The sequence below is a fragment of the Hippichthys cyanospilos genome, chromosome 6 (genome assembly GCF_059441005.1).
Source record: "Hippichthys cyanospilos isolate Australia breed blue-spotted pipefish chromosome 6, RoL_Hcya_1.0, whole genome shotgun sequence".
NCBI lineage: Eukaryota > Metazoa > Chordata > Actinopteri > Syngnathiformes > Syngnathidae > Hippichthys > Hippichthys cyanospilos.
Window position 1 is genome coordinate 13995543 of NC_142374.1, and position 19636 is coordinate 14015178.

Consider the following 19636-nt stretch of genomic DNA (forward strand, 5'->3'; position numbering starts at 1 on the left):
ATGAGTCATAAATCAGTGCCTTTCATACATACAGTGTCAAGAATAGTGCCACAAAACAGCAGCAGGACAAGAAGTCAAACCCAGTCTTTCACTGTCACTCCCCCTGTCTCACACACAAAATAAAAAGGTGTCAAAAGATTGAGACAAACAAAGAAAGACAGACAAGAACAAACACACACAAAATAATGTGTACGCCAACCAAAATATCCTCAAAATCAAAAGCATGATACTGCAAAGGATATTGCCACACAAAGATAGGAACACAAGAACAAACACACAAAGAATACGATTACGTCATGATGTCTTCCTATTTCTCCTAACTAACAAAGAACGTAGATATCCACCAACATGACAACGTTCCGCGGAACTCCATGTCACCCCCTCTTTATTTTTCAAGACCTCCACCCCCCCCCACGCTTACACCCCCTCTGCTTGCCAGCACACATTTTTGCCAATAAAGAAGCAGACATAATGAAGTCATCTCCCCAAGCTGTGAAGGTGCCAGAGAGGGAAACCACACCCCCCACCACCCTTTCCGACTGTGTCTCCCAGTGAGGATGTTTTGCCAACGATAGCGTCCACTCTCACCATAGCTACCAGGCTAGCGTCCTCTCTCCACAGAGAGTAAGAGAAAAAAAAATTAACGGTTGACTGGGATCACCTTCCGCTAGCAGCCAAAGGGCGATCATCTCCTTGTCGTTTGATCTTTCATGTCGACAGAACGCAGCTGTGCCGTGTGGCTATAGATCTGATTTTTGTATGGGAATAAAAAATAAGGGAGGGGGGAATCACAGAGGAGTGTGATGAAAGGGTGGGAGTCTCTTCATTCCCTCCCTTGGCATCCTCTCTTGTCTCAAAAACATTCAGCCTTGGGGAGGAGAAGGGGAGGGGTTTCACTTTCAAGGCAGACAGGGGAGAGGGATGCAAGAGGGGCCTGCAGGGGACGCCTAACATCCTGCCCCCCCCCCCCCCCCCCCCCCCAACACACATGCACACACACACACACGCACACACTGTCCTTTGTCTCTATAATTGGACAGACTGGCTTCAGCGTTCCTACCTAAAGTCCTGGAAGCCTCGGTGAGATCACGGGGAATCAATATGTTGGCTACCACTTAAAAGTGCTATTTTGTAATAGCAGAATGGCTGTTGGCAACACTATAGTGTAAGGATGCACTGCAATGAAATCATTTGGCCTAACACTGAAAATGAGAAACACTTGGCCAAAAACTGAAAGCCAATCAACTTCGGGATCGGACTGTAACATCCACGCAGCGTCCTGTACAGATCTGTAAATGGATGATGATGATGATAAAATAAAACTTCATGTGTGGCTCTTATTCTTCTTTAACACGTATTTAAAGGGGACTAATTTAAATGTGCACCATTTTTTCTTAGTAATATCATAATAATCAGATGTAACAAAAGCAGGTTCATCCTTGAGTTTGATTCACTGACATAGAGTACCAACCACTAGAAGGGGACACATCAGCCTAGTTATTTGATTCAATAGTGTAAACATAAGCGACTAGATGGTCTACACTCTACACTCTCATTCGCTGAATCCGACTTCTCACAACAAACCAGGCCCTGCCTTTGGAAGCTAAACACATTCCAAGTCACAGATACTAGTGTGGAACACAAGGATGGCAAAACCAAGAAGAAAAAAAAACAATAGCAAAAACAACTAATGAAAACAAGTGCTACAGAACATGGATGGATGGGCGGATAGTTGGACTGGTACAAACTTTAAATAGTGATGGTCACTGGAATTAAGTGATTCTGCATGTGGATGTAATTTCTCCAAATTAACCCTGACTGTAATTTGTGCACAATTGGATCATCTTGATGAGGATTGGACTTTGCGTTCACCTGATACACACGGATGACCTTCTCAGTGATTGGCGGTGACAGAATGTTTAAAGGTAACAAGCATCGATTAGTATTCCTGTCTAGCTTCCCCCTGTTTTTAAAAGGCCATTATCTGTGGCGGTAAATTACAGTCAGGCTATTGTCTGCTATTGTTTTGCTGCTGAGTTGTCTGACAAATATGTGAGTGAACTTCTTTTCTTCAGGCAAGCGAGCCATCTACCTCGTTGCTCCCCTGTTGTTATTTTCGCAAAGAGCCTTTTAACCTCCAAAAATTCCAATGACTTTGGTTTACCAATAACCCAATTAGAGGGCTCAAAATTGTGCTTCCAGATTGTGGCATGAATTGAAACAGGTGTAAAAAAAAAAGAAAAGGTGGCAACAGCTTTAGACAGTCTGTTATTGTTTGCCACTTTAGAAGGGCTTCACAAGCAAAAACTTAAATTTGTAGTGAATAGGAATGTCAGTGGAGGAGCCAAACATACATTATTGTGTGACAGTAGATTAAACTTGAGTTCACAATCTTGTAATAGATATATTTGGTTTGATTTCACTTGAAAACGTGTGGTGAAATCCAGCAGACACCAGAAGACACCTTGGAATTGGCTCCTCTAATAAAATGATTCAGAAGCTCAAAAATAGCCATGTTAAACGGACAGTATGTTGTGATTTTTTTTTTCTTCCTGGCATTTCATTGATGTTCATACATTCAGGAAAATGTGCCTACAGATATAATCTCTCAGCAGAACATTGTTCAAATGTGCCATTCGGTTCGTCATTTCCACAAACAAGGAGTGGCGGCGCACACTCGAATCACGGTGGGGACACAGAGCACTCAGAATATCAGTCAGTACAGATGTAAACAGTTCTAGGACAGCTCCTGATTGGTCTATTACATAGGGTACACTTTGGGAAATTAATGGGAGGATAGTGAGCTCCTGTCTGACCATACCACTCTCAGAGCAGTGTTCGAAATTCTGAATAAATCTAAAGATCTATTCACCCTATGGCCTCACACTTTGCCTAAACCTCCTACTTGTCCAAATTTGCAAATGCAGATCTATACGGTAGGCCCTGACTATTTTGTTTACGCTTGACTCCTTCTCACTGTCTCATCCTATTGTTTGTTATTTTTCTATCCCTCATTTCACAGTAAAAGCTTGAGCAGCTTAAAGTGATACCGGGTTAACAAAGGCGGGTGATAATCCTAATTCAGACTGCTCAGAGGTAAACATCCCCAGAACAACAAGCTGTTTATACCCACTGCTATTTAATATAGAGGAGACATTACACGGTAAAAAAAAAACTTTTTGAATGCTTTCAAATAAATATTTGGGTCTCTGGGGTGCCAGCCCACCAAGTGTGAAATTAAACAATAACTAAATATTTTCTCAACGGCATAAACCTGAGAATGTGTTCATTAGTTGCACTAAGTGTACATTACAAACACCATCACACAAAATTACTTGAGGAGCAAGGCTGGGAGAATATCCAGAGCCACTTTCAAGCAAAAGTTGCAGTTCTGTCCTCAGATTACACTGTTGTTCACATTAGCCATTGAGCTAAGGCATCCAGTTTACAGTAGAAAAGACTGTTCAGAAAAAAATGATGCTCTCTAATCAGTTCATGCAACAACTGATTTGCAAGGTGAAAAAAATGGTTTACTTACTACATGCAGGTACCAATGTTGGTTAATTTAGCCTTTTGCCACTTCAAGGGAAAGCATTCCAGTGGCATAGATAGATGAATGCATTAGCTGATGTCATCGTGATGAGAAACGAGTGAAACGTGTGCTATAGTTCTTGAGCCTTGGGGTATTTATGATGAAATCATGTCACAGACATAATAGTTCTCCTTTAACCTTTGCTTTCTTTCCATGCCAGGAAGTCAACATTAGGCAGTTGAGCGTGACAGCTGCCCAATGGTACATTGAGATAAATTGTAAGCCCCCAACCTTTTTTTTTTTTTTTTGCTTAGTCGAGCATTTGTATTGTGTATTCCCTATAGATAACAATCATATTACATCCATCAATCACTTGCAGCAATGCTCTATCTGCATTAAATTAGTGATAAAGACATTTTTAATGAAAAAAAAGCAGTGCAGCCATTAAAATAACACATTAACCCTGGTAACTAATGAAATTGTGAAGAAAGTAATACGCATGCAGGAAATAGAACTTTTCCGAAACTTCAGCAGACACTTTCTGCAGAGACGTTGTCCAAGAGGAAATTAACACTTTTACAAAACACCTGTAATACATAATTTAATACAGAAACGTATGTTTCTATTCTTGCCCGCGATTAAAATTAAGTTACATGCTTACAATATGAAAGTGTTTATTCTAAGGTTATTCTAAAATAGTCTGTCAAGGTTTTGATTCAATCCTTCATTAGTTTTTGATTTAAACCCTAAGGCATTTTTTGTCCTCAAGTATCCCACGAAAAACTCGAGAGCATTTTTGCCCAAAGGTCAATACGCTACTTTTGTTTATATTCAGACATTTTTCTGAAGTGAGAGAATATACACACCACAAGTAACCCCCACTGAGCGTTCCTGAACCCAGCGGGTCTGCAAGTTGAATAAAGAGGATGAAAATGTGAGATTGCAATCACTTCAGACCTCCCTCTGCTATGCTGCCAGAAAATCTGCCTCTCTCACAAGAAAGGTGATTTTACTAATAGGGCAGACGCAATTACGTCTGGCGGTGATTATTCATCTGCTTTCCCTCCAATTGTTTAACTTTCTCTCCGTGATTACTCACCAACAACCAAGTAAGAGAGTGCTTCAAAGGTTTCATTGCGAGGCAGATATGGAAACCACTTTTCCACTGTGCTGCCTCCGGTGCATTGAAATCATGTATTTTAGACAGCAAAGTGTAGGCTCGACTCTCTCCCGAATGCGTTCAAAGAGAAGAAATACAAAGAGAATCCTCCGTGGAGCTCATAGCGTTTACATGAGTTGCACGCTACAAAAGAAGATACGATTCAAATACATGTCATTCTGTAATCCAATATTGTCTAAGATAAATACACCTTTTCAGCATATTTGTAAACACTTGACACTGAGACACTTGCAGGTGGCTGAATGTGATTGAGTACCATTAGGGAGGTAGCCAGAAATGTTTCTGTGAAGTGGGCTGGGTGTGACAACACCTTGGCAAGGAGAGACCTGGAGTAGCATTTTCCTCTAGATGTGGGGGTGACAAGGGGTGGTAATGGCCACCACTTAGCTCTATGAACTCAAGATTGTATCAAAAACCGGTTGTGTTTGACTAGTCGACGTTACAACTGGGCTTGGACAAAGACAGAAATGTAGTGCAACATTTCAAATCAGTGCAACAATTGAAAAAAAAAATGATCAAGGACGCCATCAAGTATTCAATTATCGTCACCCACATCGAGTACAAAAAATCTCTCTGTTTAGTCAATGGTTTGTTGTCAAAGAGACCATTGAGTTTTCCCACCACCTGGGACGCGAATGTGTTATACTAAATAAAGATCTGTATCAATTTCTCACGGTCATATTGGCCTTCTCAGAAAAAAATTAACAACTACTTTGCACTACGCCATCAGCGAAGGAGCATCCTCTTGTGGCGGACAACTTTCACAAAGAAGACACCAGACAAATAATTCTCAGAGATGGCAGGTTGCAGCCTGTCTTTACAAACCCATTAAGATTAACTGTGCAGCACGCACATTCCATGTCCAAGTCTTTGCTTGAAAAGCATTACCTTGCATCCGCACCCACTGACACACAATGTGAATTGCAAACTGAGCTCTTGTCGTACTTGATACAGAACTGCAGAAAAGAGCTCACGGTCCCTCACTGTCACTTCGAATGCGTTGAGACGTGCGCTCCCACGGTTCCCTCGACAACCTTGAACTATCAGCGCGATGCCAGAATACATTAGAGACGGCCCGGGATTGACAGACACACCAGTAATTGTCCACTGCGGAGATTAAAAGCTTTGCTCTCGAATCGTCTCCAACTCCAAACTAATGCCGTCTCCTGGATTAGCCTAGAACGGCTTGCAATCCCATTTACTCACACACAAGACACAAGAGCCTGCTCCAAAGAGAGTGTGAAAGGGGAAACCCCCGGGCTCACCCGCTCGCCGCTGTTTCTTCTGAGAGTCCCGACCGGCAGCTTGAGCATCAGCCGTCGGGTCCTCCCTGGCGTCACCGCTCCCTGGACCAGCATGGTACGCTCCAGAGTGTCCGTGGGCGTGTGAGCATGTGTGCCGCCGTGCGAGGTTGGCGTAGGCGTGGGCGTCCTCACCGTCCCGTCCAGCATGGAAGCTGGGACCCACGCGAGCGTTCCCGCGTGCACCAGTTTAAAAAAGAGGATGGGGAGAGGTATGCAGTGCGCTTAAAAAAAGAAACAATTCCAAGTTCCTTTCTTTGTTGTGAGCATGCTGTCTATTTCGACGTGCTCCACACTCGGCGCTGAATGAGTGAGTGAGAGTGGGAGGGCCAGGGAGACGCTTTTGTCTCTCCTCCTCTCACTCCGTCTGACAGCGGCAACCCACCCCCCTACGCTCACCCTCCCCTTTCCCCTTCCTCACTTCCTCCAGTTGGGGGGGGCGCTTATCCAGGTCACGGGTTTAATGTGACGTTGTGGATGTTGTTAGCGTATGTGCTTGGTTCGCGTGAGCCAATCATTGTTTTACTTGAATGGAATGCCAGGGATGGGGAAAATTATTTATTTATTTATTTATTTATTTATTTATTTAAACAGGGATGGGGCACATCATTCCTAGATGGAGTTAAAAAAAAAGGGAGGGAGGGTATTTGCATTTTTAAATCATTCTCAAGTTTGACTATTTCCCTTGTAATTAGGTTAATGCTAATTAATTAATAAGTATAAAAATATTACATAATATTACAATGCAATGACCAAAATAATAAACAATATTTCTTTTGAACATCATGGATGAACATTTCACCCTTATAACTATAACTTGTATATGTCCTAATAGTAGATGATCTAAAATAATGAGAAGAAATATTCATTTTACACTCTTACATCAAAACATGTGTGCCATGATAACAATTCTAATTGTATAATGAATATATAACTATTAATTATATTATACTTTATTCATAATATAAAAATAAAAAACTACCGTATAAATAAAAAATAACTTTAAAAAGTAATAATTGTCATAATTTTTATAGGGATTCATTTTATTTATAAACGTGTGTGGCCTTTTTCATTTTTTTTAATAATTGGTACGGTGATGTTGACTGTTATAAAATGTTTTAAAATGTAATTATTATTATTATTATTATTATTGTTTTTGTTGTTATTATTGGTATTGTTGTTATTATTATTATTATTATTATTATTATTATAACAACATCAACAATAATAGTAATAATAATAATAATAATAATATAATAATAGCGCCCACATTCACATCCATCAAATAAATAATAAAAAAGAAAGAAAGAAAATGTATGGTGGATCTATTTTTGTTTTACTTTCCTTGTCTTCACTTTTAGTTTGACTTTTTGTTTCATTTACAATTTTAAAAAAGCAATTATTACATGAATTACAGAGCAAAACACAAATTTTCAGAGAATAAATGGTTAAATGAATTCAACAATTTTTACAGGATTCTTGATAATGAGCCCAACCCAGTCTTACAACATTGGTAGACGCACCCACCCACTGGGATCACGCACGTGTGTGTGAGGGGACCTCAAATGGAATATGGGATTTTTTTGCCATCTGGTTGGGAGATTATCAATGAAATCCCACATCCAGATTTCTCTCCCTGCACAGTCTGGATTTATAAGGAGGGGTGGTGCGGGCGGATCACACACAAACATACATCAGTGAAGTCAAGCCGACATTATTCTAATGCAAGATACATCATCTGTATGCAAAACAGAGGAAATTAGCCAGATTTCCCCTGAGCAACCTAAGACCCTCATGTGGGTCTGCGGCCACTCATCTGAGTCAGTGGTCCTGCCTTCAGCTAGATATGCGGTGGGTATAAAAAGTCCGCACACATCAGTTCAAATGTTAGGTTTTTGTGTTCGTCTAAATGAATCCAACGCAGTGACATCAAAACAACCTGACTGGCAAAGTAATATGACTTATTGCTGGGTCTTAATATCAGATTAAAAAGGAGCCACCCAAAAGAGCATCCTCCTCCACCCGCATAAGTGAGGACCACCCGCCAGCTTTCGTGACAATGACACTACAGGACAGACACACCAACATGCATTGCAGCCTGACAGTCAAACAGGAGAAAATCATCTGCTGCGGTAAATCCCTAGTCATCATTATTTATTCAACAGGTCTGGCCCATATCAGCTTGCTGCTGATTGTGGCCTACATGAGAAATATCAGAGTTTTATTTAAAAACTTTGCATCCGCTTGGCTCATAGGATCCAATCTTGCAAAGTAGCCAAGTACAAATATTTGATTGTAATTATGGAGATGTTTTAGGCATTGGTGTAGTCCACAAATATTTATTTTACTGATGACTTGTTTCTTTTAACCCCTTCATTTGAAAACATGCATGTACTTTTTACTCTTTAATTTGTCAAAACGGGCTGATAACTTTTTTCAGTCTTTATGCGACATGTAAGTTACTATGGGTGGTTGCATGTCGACGCATACAGCAACATACGCCTATCGGGTTTTGAAGCACAGAGCTCACTGCATTTTTTTTTATTCAAATTTGATCCACAAAACATGGTGTAATTGTCAAGAAAGAACCATATAGTATGTTTTAATGTTTTCTAAAGATGTTGAATTAGTACTTCTCCATTATCAGTATAGTATAGTATAGTATAGTATAGTATAGTATAGTATAGTATAGTATAGTATAGTATAGTATAGTACAGCACAATATAATAAGTAACATCTTTTTTTATCAAGTGACATTTTTTAAGGCAATACCCCCTAAAAAGTACAAAGTGTTTTTGGATTAAAATTAAAGCTTAAAGAGATTTAACAAAAAAAAAATAGTGCTGTGTCATCCATGTTGGGTTTATTGATCGTTGGAACAGCATCTGATTCATGACTGACTCATCTGTAATCCGTCGCTGTATGTTCTATATAATATGCTCCAAATTTCAAAATAAAAATGTACTGTTCTTGTCACGGCATAAAAAAGTGTCAAATTTGATTTGCTGATACTTGCAGATAACTTGTTAAAGTACCGCTTTGTCACGTACCCCTAGGGATGATTCGTGCCCTCCTTTGAGAACTGCTGGCGAAGAAAATTCATGTCTGAGATCTGAGATGAACAGGTGCTGCTGATTGGAGACAAAAGGTTGTTCAGGTTGTTCGGGTTTTGGCCTGACGAGAATGTGCTGTGTTTCCACAGTTCTCTTAAATTCAATTTCCTCTCATGTCATCTTGACAGATGCGGAAGGAGGGGAGGTATGGATGCATGTGTACAGTTACACCCGAAGGGCAGCCCATCTCCACAAAATCATCCGCGCATGATTAGGAGCTAAAAACGAGGCATAAAAATGTGACTATCATGAGATAAGCTGGGTAATTCTGACATGCCTCAATGAACTGGGTCACTTCGCTCCGGCAGTCCTCAAAATAAATCAGCTATTAATACATCCTCGTGATAGTAAGACGTAAGATTTGACAGATACACACCAAGCAACCGGAATAGAAATAGAACCAATATTAAAAGTGAAGCTAATAAGGGAGCTGCAATCAAAGCAGGGATAATTTTATGTGTGATTATACATAGTTGGCTGCCTACTCTTTGTTTCGAGATGCAATAAAAGGAGCACTCCACGTTAATTTAGCCTGATAACCATGCCAGACTGTATGACTGCCCAATGGCGGTCTGATTCATCCCTAAAGTCCTGCTACTCGCTGGGTTTCTTCTCTTTGTGTGTCTGTTTTGGGTGATGATACCCTGGAGCTGCCTCTGTGCATGTTCACATAAAGCACATATTAATTTAAAAAGCTGCAGCTCAGAAAAATCATCACATGAACCTAACAACATAACTTTGATACATCTAGCTCAATGATTTAAAAAACGAAGTGTTAAACCATGTCATTTCATTTAGCTAAAGTATGCAAATGTAAAGATATCATATCATGCAATACAGGTCAATGTAAATTAGCATAGATTGTAGAGTAATTATAACACTGTATGTTCCTTTAACACAAACAGCAGCAACATATATGCGATAAAAACTGAGCAAATGCAGGCGTATAGTCCCAAAGACTGTTCAGAGTTTTTTCAATTATTGTTATGCAGCAAAATGATTTCAAACAAAATGGATGTCCACAACGGAATGAATTAAGTTAAACTAATGGGCAATACTTAACTTTTGGTATAATTCTATACAAAATTCCCACAAGGTCATGTTGCTTTTATGGATTCTTATTATGCTAATGGCATGCTGATGGGCTTCCTGCCAGGCCTATTTTCATTTTGATTTCATTTCCTCACCACAGTTGTTAGTTTAGGCGAGACTCAGAAAACACGTTCAAGGTAACAGATTGCCTGGGAGATTTCCTGCAAATGGGAACAATTGTATGGCTCGCATCGAAAACTGGGACATATTTGTATTTTGGAAAGCTTTGCTCTGGGGACAAAGCTGTTTTGGACAAACTGCATGTTGAATGCAACATCTGCTCAACATACTGTGAGGGGACCGACATACAGAAAAGTCAGGTACACACGCTAATTTTCACATCACTCATGATAAGGAAAACATGTTCTTCCTGGTATCAAAGTATGTGGCGTATTTCTAATAACCAACACAGCACATTACACACATAACCGTATCTCCACACACAATTTTGACATCACCGGAAATATGCCTTTGTTCCAAGAAGCAGCAGAAAGAAAATAGAAGAATCTAGGCTAACTGCTAGCATATACCTGTATATATCAGTAGACCAGATTGGACCACTATAAAAGCCACTATAACCACTGTAAAAAAAAAAAAAAAGTTAATTGAAGGTAATTTAAACTTGAGTTACTCATTACTATACACAAACAGTAATATTGTAAAAAAACATACTACTAAGTAACTAGTAATATGAAATATATTACATTTTCAAAGTAACTTGCCCAACACTGTTCACATTTCAGCCCTATCTCCTACGTTGATTTATCTAGTCAAAACAGCCTTTCTCATATTGATAATTTAATGTTAGGTCATATTCGTTTGTATAGCTGCAAGTATAATTGTTGACACAACACAAACGTCCTTCCTCCACCTCCTCCCCACAGGCACCAAATCTAAATATGATCATGCGGTTAGAGCGGGAGGATTGGTATTGGCTTTTCCACTCCACGCGATAACAGCAGGAGAGATTCCCCAGAACGTCTCTGGAGTTCACAAATAGTTTATTGAGCACCTCAGCACACAAAGGGCAAAGTCAATGACAAGCCATTTATATATGGGACTTTTTGAATTTGCTGAGCCCATGCAAGTCTGGCCAGATGTTGTTATTATAATAATATAGCTTTGCTTGTCAGGACGGGTAGTCAAGAAAAATCAATGACTCGCGGGAGTCAAGCCAGGCCGCCTCCTGATAAACATGCTCAACCTGCTTTGCTGTTGCTATCCTATGAATAAAACATATGCAATGAAAATAACAGCTCTTAAGTCAGTGAACAAATCATTTGAGGTACGGTGGATCCTCGGTCATCATGACTTGGTCAGCAAATCGCATTGTTACAAATTGATGTTGCCGTTTAGGCTTATGTTAAAATGTTTATTAAAACATTGTCTGCACAGTTAATTTAGCTAATAAGCCCTCTTTAGTACCCTTTCCCTCTTGTTATCTACGCCGTCATTGTAGAATATGGGCTCAGGTCTCTGGGCATTGGCGGCTAGTGGGGAGTTTTAATGTCTCGTGATGCACACGAGACGTAAGGTGCATTCAAATACATTTGGGCATTACAAATTCGGGCAAAAATGAATGATTAATTGATATGTTAATTTGTTTATTCATGTGTTTATTTATTAACTATTATAGACTCAAATTTTAATCAATTCACAATGATTTACTGTTTTCCACTTCCTAATTTACCTGGCAACAGTTGAATAAGTGTCACACCGACAATTACAGAACTGTAAGTAATCTTGAGGTTTCGGCTTTGCAAGAGATTCCGTAAACGAAAACCAGGTTTTTATGCATTTTCACTTAACTGTTCTGAAAGTTGAAAGGGACAATAAATGATCTTTGACGAATCTATGTATCCCATTTATACGGCGGATTAAGTCATTGCTCAGATGATAGATAAATATCCTGATGCTGAAATTACTTAAATTAAGAGATGCCAAACATAGACATCATCATAGTATCAATAGTCGAGAAATAATGTTCATGTATGTAGCTTTAATCCTCACTTCCATCTTTTCAATGTGCTTGTAATGACCTCCAAGACGGTCTTTTGACAATTGGGCTGTCGAAAAAATAAAAAAATGTCCATACCTATTGCCTTTATAAGCAACCGTCATGCCTCGCTTCTATTAGAATGACAGTATTCAGAATATATCAATCAAATGGCCATGTATGGTTTCTTCAATTAGAGCAGCTGCTGACTTGAATAGATGCGAGATATGCAATATGCAGTTGGAAATAGCAGATGAGGTTTTTGAATTACGCACCCGTGTCTTCTGAGTGTTTGTGTGAGCACATGCGTGTACATGCGCGATAGGCAGGTGTCAAACTCCCATGAAAAGCGGGGCTCAACGAAGAGAATGGGAATACAAGTTTCGGATTGATTATGTACAAATACAAATCGGGTCAAATTTATGATAATAGTCACCTCGCCATTGATTTGGCTAATTTTGCAGCCTGGGCAAAAATGTCATGAGGAATAACCGATTAAATTTGGATTATGCTACAATTCTAATCCTTCCATATGTGTCCTGGAGTTCAATTCACTCTACGGGCTTCTTTGATAAGACACATACTGTGTGTTGACACGTCAAAAACCAAATGCCTCTCATTAAATGATTTGGAATGCAAGGAATAAAGACATGCTGACCATTACACCACCATCCGATCATTATAGTTTCCAACATACATAAATGTCCTGATACAGTACTTTGCAAAAATGTACTGATAGCTACACCGTGTCAATAAATAAATAAATAAATAAATAAATAAATAAATGCATGTTCATGAGAACATTTGGGGAAGTGTTGTATCTACGATATCCGAGGTAACACCATGCTCCCAGTATGACAAATTGGAAAAACTAATAATGGCATCGTGTGCTCTGTGAGAGATTTGAGATGACACCATCCTGAACAGTGGAAAAATTTAATCTGAACTCGCAGAGAGAGAAGAGAAGGGACCGGGCAGAGGGAGAGTCAATGGGACAGGGTCAGCTTGCTAAATTTGAGTGATTTTGACAAACTGGTTACATAAGAGATTAGGAGGACGCAGTAACACCAGCCTCCCTAGCTCTGTATTTTACATATTCTTTGCGAGCTCTTGATGTTCGTTTCTTAGCTACTGGATATCCTTGATTATTATTATTTCTATGTTTTTTATACTATTTCCATGTGCTGTACATTTATATCCAGTATGGCTGCAGGAATACAAAAAGCTAAAAGCTATGTAATCCTTCAATAACTCTGCAAGTATCAAATCCAGAATAGAATAATAAAGTACATTAAAACAATACAGTTATGCCTTGAGATATGAGTAAACCACCCAAAAGTGTTTCGCGATACAAGCCAATGTTTGTATCACTGAGCCATTTTGGATGTTTTTTTTTTTTTTGGCAGTTTTATTTTTTTTAGGCTTTAATCCATTACGAATAATATAATACTCAATGCAATTTGTTTCCTGTCATGATGCAAATTGTGCCAAAAAATCTTGGCTGTGACACTTGAACCACAGAGCGTAAAGCCAGCATCTGTCTCCAGATTCTGGTACAGTTGTACTCCTCCTGAAAGCATTCTGAGACCTTTGCGACATAGCAGCCTCCTACCCAAAATCTAAAATTCTGCTTTCACTGGAAGAAAAGTAGAGGCAGAAATGAGCAGATGTGATGGAAGCCTTCCCATTTCACTCTGGTCCTCTTTAGTAAAGAAAAACATTAAAACAAAACAGCAGACTGAGAAAAATCAGCAAGGCAAGGTGGGTGTTTGGCTCCGGGATCCAGCCCTGAGTTGAAGAACGGATGATGGGGTAGGCGACCGAGGGGATGGTGGGATTTAGAGATTCAATTAAGCTACACAAGGAATGAATGCATTTTTAATCACTGCGCAGTTTCCTGATGTGACAGACACAGCCTTTGTGTAAGACTCTGAGGATGAGAAGCCACCATCTGTGTGCGTGCATGGGTGTGAGTATGAGTGTGTCCAGAAGCTCATCAAACACAACACACCACACAGCAGCTTTGGCTGGAGACCACGTGGTCGTGGGTGCCACTAAGAGACATTTTGCAGAAGCCAAAAGCAGATCCAATTAACACATACACATCATGCCACCGTTTGGCTAATATGAGAGGAGACTTGTCACTGTGGGCATTTTTGTGTGTGAATGAAACCACTGTGGCCAAGACTCCATGGAAATTAAGCCAGTACCATGCATTGGGGGAACTATTTTGCCTGGAAACATGAATAGACTTGAAAGCTCTTTCTTCGGACGCTCAATAGCTTCCCCCTTGAGCAGGGTATTTAGTTTTGTTACATTTTGTGGCTTTTGTCATAATGCCGTGAGAATGTTGGAATGTTAAGCTTCTAGGCGTGACACTTTAGCAACTTATCATTGTACATGTACAAAAATAAGAGTAGTGACCTGAAAAATCCAAAGCCTACCAGTGATTCTACTGTATTTCCTGACCCACTTTCACAGTGTGACGGTTGTAAAAGGAAGGTTGCTTCCCTTGAATTCTCTTAACGTAGCTGAATCATTCATGTGTCCTCCCCATGCTAACCCGGTGCTAATTAAAATAGCTCCAGTATATCCATGCACAACTAGGTGTCTTTTTATAACAAAAGGGCGAAGAAGACCTGCAATACTGTAATGACCACTATATGCAAGGCTACATTGGTTAACACATAAAATAATGAGGACAAGAGAAATAAGGCATCCATAAAAAGGGAGGAATTCTTTAAAAAGAAGGGTACAGACACAAGGAAAATAATTGGACCTAATATGAGCATTTTACCCCTTTCCCGTCAAAGTCAGAAAAATTCCAGTTAACATCATTCTCTTGATAATTATTTTCAGTGTTTCACCTGTAATGTGGGATTTGTTAAGAGTGGCGTTCCTGTTTCCATCTGCTAAAAGGAAAAAAAAAAAAAACAATGTTGTGCTGACAATTGTATATGTTGAAACACAGAGGGTAGAACTACAGACTTCGTAATAGTGACATGACACAAAATGATAGCTAATGAGTAAGTGCTGCAAAATAACATGAGTACAAATTGGCTACTACATGTTCTCATTCTTACTTTGTCATTTTTTCCAACCTCCAGACGACAACACTACTTAAAAAAGATGTGAATAGAGAAAGTATAAGTCAACTGAACTTGACATTTTGATTAAGATCTTACGAGACAATAAAACAGGGACAGCAATGATATGAAAGACTGTGAAGTATTAGCAAGAAATTTCAGAGGGGCGGAATATTCCCAATGTATAACTTTATTTAAAATTGTTTAGGGTATTGGAAATTTAGGGTATTGTCAAATCAAATTTGGCCCAAAACAGCATATAAGGGTTGAGTATTTCTGCTTTCAGATTTTACCTAAAATGGGAGAATGAAAATACCACTGTGCGTGTGTGTATGCAGTAAACAAACAAGTGGCAATTTGAATATTCAGCAATGCAAAGTAGCCATCTCTCTTTTCTAGCAACCAACAGCAATTAGCACAATGAATTAATGAGTAGCATTAGGTGGCTAAGCGGGAACACAGAGGAGGTCGAGGATTTTCCTGGAAACCACACACTGCACGAATAAGCTAGTATCCCAGCCTAAAACTATTATTCAGAATCAACACTTTTCGTCTGTTAATTCATTTATGAAAACAATCTCCAAAATATGGTAATGCTGGCACTCAGCAACCCCTGAATTAAGTTTTGAAGGTGCAGGTGTTATGCCAGCAACTGAGTTCATCCCAGGAAAGCTTTACTCTTCTCCCCAATCAGATGCTTGCGCTCGTAAACAATGTTGAGAAAGCAGGAGCTAAATGACCAAACTCATTACATCATCGAGCAGCTTAACGCAAGGCGGGGAGTCGGCCACCGTACTGGGCTGCCTTAAAAACTATCTTAAAGACGGAATGTGTGTGAGTTTTCATTGGGAATACTTTAACACCTCGTAAACCACAGGAACTTGAGTCATCTGCCTCAAGACGAGCGTCAAGGGAAACGGGAATATGACAGCAGCATCCATCAGAATCCCCCCTCTTGTTCTCGTCCCTCATTTCATTCTAAATCCTTCCTTCCTGTATTTATTCCCAGCGGGGTGATCGATGGCTCGCTGTAGAAAACATGCGGAAGATGTCGACGACATAAGGCAAAAGATAAACCTATACTTCAGTTTTAAGTTAGACGGATGAAAATTTCACATATGCCGAGCATAGAGTCCAAAGTCTCTACTCAGTGGCCCCACCTTGTGCTGGGGCATGTAGGCCACACAACCAAGGTTAGCTCCCTGGACTCTCAATTTATCCTGCAGTGTTTACCTCTGCCATATAATCGGCGCATTGTTTCTGCACTAATTAATGGCTGCATCTGGATGAGACATGAGCATATGCCGGCCTCTGGCCTTGGACCGTAATTATGCATTGGAAGGTCAGCCACGTCATGTGCAAAAAGAGAGGGAGAGTTAAATAATATGTTTAAGAGTAAAATTGCTAAATTACAGAGCAGGAAGACAAAAGTGAGGAAAAAAACTTACAAAGACATCCATCAGCATGTGCTCCAACGTCATCTCGATGTCCTCCAATCGGGATGAGAGAGTCATCCTTCAGCCAATACGAAAAACGTGTCCAAAAAGAATTCAAACTGTACTGATGTTATCCTAAACCAGGGAATCCTGACAATTGGTTCAAAGCCATTCTCCAAATGATAACAGCTTGAGTTCTGTCTGTATTTCTCCACCAAGAATAGTAACAAATGAGCACTTTCAAAATGATTCGTTTTGGTCTTTTTTGGCTAATCTTGAAGATGGACAATCCCCAGTTGGAGTCTTCTGAACAGGGTAGATCTACCTTGCTGCTAGAAAGGACTTGTTCTGACTCTCATTTTCAGAAAAGTCACACATCAGTTTAATTTTTGAGATATTTGCGGGAACAGGATGTCTCCTCCCTCTTCCCCTTATTTTTCTCTTGTGCTCCCCGTTTTCCCCTTCATGCCCTTTCAACCCTGTCCACAGTGGATGTCTTTGTATGGACAGAGAGCCTGGGGCAGCTGATGCCCAGTTCTGGGTGCTTTTGGCTGGGGTCATCTTCTTTCACACTGGGCTTCTAGTCAATGCGCCTTTGTGAAGGTCTCATTAAAGACCGGCCAGTGATCTCTCATGTCTCACAGACACATGGGGGGACAACAACAGCGATATGTCTTTGAATTGACAGGAAGCTTGCGCAACACTGATGGAAAGGGGGAAGAGAACGAGTCATTTGGGTTTGAGGGAAACACAGGGGCATCAGTGAGAAAGGAAGCAAGAAAATAACGGGAAGCAAAGGATCTTAATGGAACACTTCAAGAAGAGTTGTTTTTGTTTTCTGTTTGGCGCTGGTGGAATGCACCCTCTGTTTCCCCTGTAAGAAGATTCCGTCTGAGAATGAGTGATACATATCGACTCAGTAAGAATAAGTAGGAAGAAGTGTGGGGGAGTTGAGTTTATCTGGAATGTTCCCACAACACAGGATATGACTCGAATAAATAAGGAGACACTCAGTTTTAAACAAAATGGTAAAGATTCCTGCTTGCTTTGTTTCTTAGTCTTCCGTTGGATTTTGCATCAAATTTAAGCTTTTCAGAAACCGCCAATCTACGTACTTTCACACCCTCACCTATGGTCAAGAGCTGTGGGTCGTAATCAGAAGAACAAGATACAAGCATCTGAAATAAGTTCCTTTTGCAGGATGTCCAGGCTCTCCCTTCAAAATAGGATGGGATGCTTGGTCATTCGGAAGGAACGTAGAGTGGAGCCACTTCTCCTTGGAATCGAGAAGAGTCAGATCAGATGCCTCTGAGATCTGTTTAGGAAGATTCCCTGGTGTGCTACAAAGGAAGTCTGGGCTCCCTTACTTCCGCTGCTGCCCCCTGCGACATGATCTCAGAAAAGCGGAGGAAAATGAATCGACGGAAGGATTTTTAATTTCCATCCAAGTGGCAATGGCGAAAGGAAATATGTAGGTGAATATCTGATGAGCAAAGCAAAAGCATCTCAATAACTCTTGAAAGGACTCCCAACAGATTGAGTAAGCTCCAGCATGCACTGCCCACTGTACTCTGGTATTTGCAGATTTTCAATTTTTGCAACAATTTTTTGAAGCCAAGACTAATGGAGTCACGATAGAAGGAAATACAAACGGATGCATTCCAATGCACTGTAAATGGATACTGCTCTCTAGTTTAGACAACCGTTCCAGCTTTACAATTCCACAAAGACATCCCTCTGCTCTACATGGCCTTTCTCCTGTCACAGAGAGCCATCGACACATGACCCCATGGTCCCTCCTGGATAGGAGGTCAAAAGAATCAGCAGCTCATCAGTTCTCGCTTCAGCTATGTGGCGATGAGCGCCGGAGCGTGACAGAAACAATATTACACAAAGCCCAAATCTGCACTCTCATGGATCATATATGTCTCATGAAATTCATGCGACTGACTGTTGAAGACAAAGAGGAGTTAATCCCGGGGTCTTTGTTCACCTCAGGGGGCTTTTTCTTTTCCCCAAGTAGCTCCCATTGCTGTCTGCAATGAAAATGCATCCAGCCACCATTAATAACTCACCATATTCCTCTTAATTCTCATCGGCGTGCCTCTCATGCATTATAAATTCTCCTCCGCCTTGAAGGTGGAGACAGACAGTGCGTCACATGTAAGCGGTTGGCAGGTGGAGTGCAGAGCGCGGCAGGTTGTCAACGTTTGGGCCTGCGTTTGTCATTAGTGAGCTTAGCCTCCAACGGGGGCCACTTGGGTCGGCATTTCCCAGTGTGATTATGTCTTTTGCGCATCATTCACAGCTAAATACCGGATTTGCACGTGCAGGTTGCATAAATGAAGGCAGGCAGGCGGACAGAAGGCGTAGTTTGGCAAGAACCATTTTTACACTATTTTATTATGTAAGGATGCAAACTTTCAAAGGGACTTAATGCATTGGACACAGCAGGAATTCATAAACAGAATCTACAAGAGAAATCAAACATTGCGAGGCACAATATTTTCACATACTCATGACTGAAACAACCAGATCTATCCATTGAGCTATTTTCCTTCACTCATGTCCTATCTCATCGAATTGAGGCAACAACTTGGACTGGATGCCAGCCAATTGCAGGGCACATATTGAAAAAGAAGTGGGTATGTGAATTTTTGACTTTCACAATCTAACTTCTCCAAGGAGGATAGCTCCAAGAAAATGTCCCTTAAATAATTGTTAACAGAAATCCAATCAAACCCGACAGTACCTTTGACTTCAGCATGCTGCAGCAGTCCACGGGCTTCACCCATTGTCCTTCGACATCAGACCAATCTAGGAATGTTACTGCAGCGGCAATCCAGAAAGCGTCAAGCCCAGTTGAGCTTTGACAGTGGCAGCAGGTCAAACTTTGCATG

At 40.4% G+C, this 19636-nt stretch overlaps 1 protein-coding gene across 6 annotated transcripts in view; it reads right to left on the reverse strand.

The window, feature by feature from the left end:
• frmd4a (FERM domain containing 4A) overlaps positions 1-19636 on the reverse strand; it is a 133760-nt gene that overhangs the window by 73441 nt on the left and 40683 nt on the right. For 4 of the 6 annotated variants that reach the window (XM_088416699.1, XM_088416705.1, XM_088416697.1 and 1 more), the window contains exon 1: positions 5978-6334. The exons of 1 other annotated variant lie outside the window; for it this stretch is intronic. In XM_088416699.1, the coding sequence (XP_088272825.1) occupies positions 5978-6163 (186 nt within the window). In that variant the 5' untranslated portion in view covers positions 6164-6334. Of the gene's footprint in view, positions 1-5977; positions 6335-19488; positions 19553-19636 lie in introns of those variants that run through there. One more of the 6 variants, XM_088416702.1, reaches the window with a different exon arrangement.